The 6,889-nt window shown below is 39.5% G+C and overlaps 1 protein-coding gene across 1 annotated transcript; it reads left to right on the forward strand.

Moving 5' to 3' along the window:
- The first annotated feature begins 196 nt into the window (after positions 1–196).
- Positions 197–6,889, forward strand: LOC149075647 (RWD domain-containing protein 2A). The gene is made up of 2 exons (XM_089243128.1): positions 197–565; positions 5,678–6,889. Exons 1-2 carry the CDS (start codon positions 350–352, stop codon positions 6,347–6,349), a joined length of 888 nt encoding a protein of 295 aa, XP_089099254.1. The 5' UTR covers positions 197–349; the 3' UTR covers positions 6,350–6,889.

Here is a 6,889-nt window from a genome sequence, read left to right on the forward strand (position 1 = left end):
TGAAATATGGCCACATTAAGTAGATATTTGAATTTTTTTTATGTCTATAATTTTTAAAAAAATTTCATGTTATTATTTTTTCTTTGAAATAATCACTCCTTTGAATTTTCTAGTATTTATCAAAATTATTTTCTGAGAGAATCATAAAATGGTGAGTGAGGTGGAATTGCTCTGCTCCTCGATGTTTTCAACTGAGCGCTCACGTAAACAAAGTTCCATGTCTACGAGCGTAAACAGCATCGCGATGGTAAACAGTCAACGTGGACCAGTAATGTGACGAAAATGATGGATGAGTTATTGCTCCCGTATGAAAAATTAAGCCGTCTTTGAGGGATGACAACGAGTCAAGATGATGGACGAAAGCGAGAAGACAAAAATCCAAGAGTGCTTGGAGCTGCAGCTCGTCGAAGTGGAGATGTTGGGCAGCATGTATCCCGGCCAAGATGAATTCGCGATTACTATTCCGAGTATTACCGCGGATATCAACGCGTTCATCGAGCACAAAACAAACAAACTGCCGAGCAATTTAGATTATTTATTACGCTTGATAATACCTGAAATTGAGGTGAGGGTTTTCTTTTGCTGTAGTTGTAATTATCTTATGTATTATTATATTAATTAGTAGTTGTAGTGTATAAATTACCATCTACGATGGCAATGTACCCCCTTGGGTTTGTTTTTTTTTTTTCAGAACCATTAAACCCACTAGATTTTTTCAGATATTTTTTTTTTTTGGTTTCATGGTACTGAAGCACGAGGAAAGCAAGTTATCCGAGGATGATGTCGCTCCCCACTATCCATACGAAAGTTTTTAACAGCTGACTGATGCGAAGATATATTTTGGAAAGAGAGAAAATTCAACTGCCCCTGTGCGGAGAATCGAATCCACATACTTTCACTTTCCGGGTTAACGTCTTAGTTCACTGGAGTTCCGGATGAGCTCCAAGGAAAGATTAAGATATTCATCGCTTCTGTGGTCTAGTGGTCTAGGGCATTCACCCGGAAAGTGATGTGGGTTCGATTCCCCATGGGGGCAGTTGAATTTTCTCTCTTCCCAAAATATATCTTCAAATTAGCCAGCTGTTAAAAACCTTCATCTGGTGATCTGGTGGCATTGTGAGCTTTGGCCTGAGTTAGGTCCAATCGTCCGTGTAGGGTCCCGTTCAGTGCACGTGAACTCCAAGGAAAGGTTGAAATAGCCTACTCATTGCCTCTGTACTCTAGTGGTCTAGGGCTTTCACTCGGAAAGTGAAAGGACGTGGGTTCGATTCGCCCCCCCCCCCCCAGGTGTAGTTGAATTTTCTCTCTTTTGAAAAAAAAAAAATCTTTGCATCAGCCAGCTGTTAAAAACCTTCAAAAGCAAGGTATACTACTATGTTGAAAAAGTACTGTATCCTATGTTAGAATGTATACAGGTAGAACCTGTTTATTTGGTGTTTTCTTCCAAGTAACTACCCTGTACAATTATGCATTTTTGTCATTGTTCATACAAAAATATGAACGCTGATTGCAAGAATTTTTTTTTTTTTGTTACATCCTCCAGTGCCCTTGTTGCAGACCTTTAAAAGGTGATAATCGTTGCCCCTTAAGCAAATTCTTTATCCAAGGAAAAAGGTCAAGGAAATAAGCTGGTTGTGAAAGTACCAGGAGGGACCTGTCAGCCCTTAAACGTCATCAGATCAGATCTTTGAAAGGCCAAGTCGTGGTCTGTTCCGTCACCACAATGCATCGACTCAAAGGTGGTGTCAGATTACCTGTCCGAACATCACATTCTGATATTACCGCAACCAGTTTATTCCACCCTGATCTTGCCATTCGCAGGTTTCAAAGAAGTACAGTGAGCAGCGATGAAGGCACTAGAGGATGTAATAAAAAAAAAGCTTCGCATCTATATCTTCATATAAACAATGGCAAAAAATTCATAATTGTTCAGGGTAGTTACTTCGAAGGAGACACCAAATAAACCAGTTCTATTTGCATATTCATCTTTCTGTTACAAAATAAGTCTTGGAACTTTTTAAATGTTGTATTTGCTGTGTGGCCTACATAAATATAACAGACCTAGTCAAAGTACGACAATTATTATGTGATTATTATATCAGTGGCGTTCATTACAGGAAATTGTGGAAGGTGAGGTGCCAAAATGGTTTGGCATCTTATGATAAATGGCTGAATAACACGGTTTTTTTCTAACTCCTATAATCTGAATAGCATTGAATAGATATATTTATCAATGTGTATAAATACAGTCTGCAATGCAATAACGTCATTAGAAAACAGTAAATGCAGTTTCCAGGTGTACTTTTTGGTAGGTTTTTTCACCTGGATTTTTTTGAAAAAGCCTGCTGGGTTGTCATTTCTTTCAAAGATGTTGGTGGGCCACAACAAAAAGCCACGAGGGCCACATTAGGTCATGCATTGAAGAACCCTGCAGTTCAGCAGTATATTACCTGCAAACCATCATTGAACTGGAACTTCTGCTGTCACCTATAAAATAAAATAAACAACTGTTATAATTCTTTCATTGAAATTGGTGACCAGTTTTCAATTAATGTACCACATTAAAGAAACAAAATGATATGATACTAATAAATATTTTTTGAGCAATAATATAAATTAAATTATCAAGTTTGCAGTGAAACTTTAACAGTTGTTGTTTGTTTGCGGTAAAATAATACAAGTATAACCCGTAAAATAGCTTTTTTTTTGGATTATGGTCAAGAATGACTGGCTACTCTTCATATGTTTTTACTTTTATTATTTTACTGCGAACAAACAACAGCTGTTAAAGTTTCACTGCAATCTTGATAATTTAATTTATATTATTGCTCAAAAAATATTTATTAGTATTATATCATTGTTTTTTTAATGTGGTGCATTAATTGAAAATTGGTCACCAATTTCAATCAAAGAATTATAACAGTTGTGTTTTTTTTTTAATCTGATGTGTGAGCCAAGGAGTTCCAGTTCAATCATGTTTTCTTCATGTACCATGAACATGGGTTACTTCTGCATATTATTATTTTTTTTTTTCAAATTTCACATTCACTTTCCAATAAACCAAATGTTATTACTACATTTAAGTTCTGGTAACCTTTTTTATATTTATGGGCTATCTCGTATTATGTGTATATCACGGCTAGACAAGTGTCAGGTTGCCATGGTGACTAAAAAATTGGTATTGGCATATAAAATTTTCTTTGTGTAGTTACAAATTTTAGGCCAAGTTCAACAAAAAATGTTTGGAATTTATATCAGCATATTTGTCAACATTGAAGAGGGTCACTATGCCATGAAAGAAGCATTATTTTGGACCTTTTTCTATGAGTAAAATTTCTTTTGGCACCTAAAAAATTTTTCTGGTGCCTAGATTTTTTTTTGATTTGTCCAACCCTGTTGTATATGAATAGAAAACATTTTTTTTTTCTAAAGCTAAAGCTAATGTTGAAAAATGAAAACATTTTGGGTCGATGTTAACCTTGTATATGGGTAACTTTGGCCCACTGCACTTTTTCCTGTCTATTAGAAAAACTATGGCATTTCTTGAACTCTCTTGGGCTCGTTATAAAACTTTAATTTTTGAAGGAAAACTTTTTTTCCGACTTGCATTGATCACAAAAATAGTAATATTTTCATTTTTTTTTTTTTAAATTTATACTTAATGGTATGCCTTACAAATTCTCAGAAAGTCTTTGGAAGCTTAATTATTAAGAATCTATAATCACACATTTTGTCAATGTGACCAGGGAATGCACAAAACACCTCAGGGACTTCCTGGTTTGCGAGAGAATGCATTTTTGAGTTTGTTTTTAATGGTTACTAGGGGAGGCACCGTTTTTTCACACATAGTGAATAAGTTTCACCTTAATGAGTATAAATGAGAGGGTGTATAAGTGAGGGATGGCTGTATTTTTTAAAGTGAACCTTCGTGTTGCTGCAAGTCCTCAATTCATTTTCTAGTTATATTCGGACAGGGTTGTCTCAAAAGCATCGTGGGCCCCCGGATAAATGGTGGATGTTCAGAGCCCCCCCCCCCATCTGGGTTAAATTAGCAGCCTACCAGTTTAAGTGCCGGAGTGGCATGGTGGAAAGATGCTCGTCTACCATCGTGAAGGTTGTTGTCAGGGTCCCGGGTTCGAACCCAAGGGAGGATATAGATAAGATATTTTCCCTAACGAACTCGAGGCGACCACCGATAGACAGCGCCTTCACTTCCAACCCATCTCACTAATGGCAGTAAATTGCGATATGGCCAGAGTTGGTGTTTGGTGAAGTAGCCTACCAGTTTACGCTTTCATAATTGAGAACCAGATCTCATAATCATGCTGCTCTCGTATGCACCTGAGGCGTCCAGATGGGCCTATACATAAAGACGGAACTGCATGCGGATTAAGCATCCAATATTCATATCCGATTACTTCTTTGATGTTACTATTATACCAGGGTGATTTTAAAAGCATCATGGGCAGTGCCGTCTTAAGGCACGGGCCCACCTGGGCACGGCTCAGGGAGTCAAGAGAAAAAGGAGGCCTCATACAAATGAGATCTGGTTGAAATTTTCGAGAATTTGCCTAATAGGGCCCAAAATGCTCTTACGAAGGCCCTGATCGGGGGGGGGGGAGGGGGAAACAATACTCAGAAGTTTTGAACAAGTCTGATACAATAGATATGAATTATAATATTATCATAATATCTATGTGTAAATCAACCGCATCCTCTTGTATGGGGCAAGGTCATTATTGCTGGGGGGCACGATGGTGATGATGTCAATTCATCTATACATACATCAAATCAGTCGACTCTACGTTTGACTCTGCCCCCCCCCCCCGTATCTCCGCCCATGAACTAGGGTCACCGATTTGGGAATTCTCATTGACGAGTGGCTTAGGTTTTCTGAACTTTGTTCAGCAGTGGTAAAAAAAAAGCCGCTGCGGTGGTTGAGTGGTCATAATGACGGACTCGCGTCGCGAGGATCCGGGTTCGAACTCCACCGTCACCGCAGTGGTGGTCGGCTGAAGTTGGTTTCCAACTTCGAGTCGCAAATGCGAGCCCATCTCCCCATTAAAAAGTCTCGCCACAGAGAGCAACAGGCCTACAACGATTAATTATTCAATCATTACACTTCACTCATAGTTAGAAAAAACTAGTGGAAGATGGCAGCACTACACATAACAAGCATTACACAGAAACAAACTTCACATCAGGTTTCACTACACGTACACGCACATTCTCGCATGTACCAATTCGTTAGAGGTTCCGCAAAGGAATATGGACGAGGTACATGTCTGGGTTTAGTAGTAGTAGTAGTGGTCAAAAAATCGAATAGAATGCTTGGTCTCATTTTCAAAAAGGTCTCTTCGCGTTCTCTTAAAGTCATTCTTCCGCTTTTTCGAGGCTTAGTTCGTGCTGGACTGGAGTATGCTGTAAGGTTTTGGAGACCATACCTACAAAGGGACATAGACTTGGTGGAAGGGGGTGCAGAGAAGAGCTACGCGTGTCCTTATTGGCACACGGGGCTTGAGCAATGAAGAAAGACTTGCTTGCTTTCGTTAAACCTTTGTAATTGTTTTTTTTATATCATGTAGATTCTTTTCGGCGTCTTTTCTTCAGATAAAATTGAAATTTATCAAATTTTTAATCAACACAATATTGATATAATTTTTTTCCCTTTTCAAAGGATCCACTGGAACTCAACGTGAATCTACCTCATAAGTATCCGGATGTGGAACCAAAGGTTTACGTCCGTTCATCCGCATTAAATCGGGAAGAGCAAAAGAAATTGAACGCCGCAGTTTGTGAGTTTGTGGCAGATCAGCAGAGAGGTGAGCTATGCATCAGTCCTTTGATCACGTGGCTGACCGAAAATTCTCTCGCATATTTCCGGAAAAAGCCCCAAGAGGAAATTCCGGACACTGAAGAGAGGTTCCCTGCGGATATATTTTCGAGACTTTGGATATACAGTCATCACATATACAACATTGACAAACGGCGGACTATCGTTAAGACCGGAGAAGACTCGGGCCTATCCGGTTTCTGCCTTCCAGGAAAACCTGGAATCATTTGCGTTGAAGGACGGTCCAAAGACTGCGATGATTTCTATCAGAGAATCAAACAGCTGAGCTGGAAGAAGATATCGATTGTCAAAGAAGAGATGCGCCAACAAACGGACCAGGGTGACGACCGAAGGTTCGAGTCGTTCAAGGAAATAAGTTTCGCGGCTCGTAGAGGACCTGCCCGGGAGTACCACATGGACATGAGCGGCTTTTACAAATATCTCGAGGACCATGGGTGTGGCTATGCGTTTCAGGATATATTTGGTCTGGAAGGTCATACTGCAGAGCGGAAATGATATCCGATGTGAATTTGGAATTATCCGTGGCAACCTGGTTTTTATCTCCTGTATATTGGAAGGATTCCTGAAATTTCATCGCCGACATTTCGCCCGGCATGTTTCGTCTCCGATACATTTTGCCCCCGAAGTTTTGCACCTGCCCTGGGTGTGAGTAACCAAGTGATTAGGTGAGTGACTATATAAGTAGGTTCGTGTGAGTGATTGTGTGGTTGAGTTGAGTGAACGACCATATGAATGATCCAGTGAGTGAATGCGTGAGCGAGTGACCAAAGAGTGTGAGTGATCACATGGTCACGCACTTGATCACTAATTGAACACTAATAGAATCATTCTCTTAGTAACTCCTAGGGTCACTCACCACTCACTTGGTCATTCATATTGTCACTCACCCACTCACTTCGTCACTCACACGGTCAGGGCAGGCGAAATGTCGGAGGTGAAATTTCCGTTAATCGTATTGGAAATGGGAGGAAAAATATAAGGGACCACAAAATAATTAAGAATTGTGTCTATTAAAATAAAACTGTCTTTTTGTTG

This window comes from Pholcus phalangioides, unplaced genomic scaffold, assembly GCF_987345545.1.
Source record: "Pholcus phalangioides strain wild (caught in Gottingen) unplaced genomic scaffold, Ppha-v1.0 ptg000015l_1, whole genome shotgun sequence".
NCBI classification, from domain to species: domain Eukaryota; kingdom Metazoa; phylum Arthropoda; class Arachnida; order Araneae; family Pholcidae; genus Pholcus; species Pholcus phalangioides.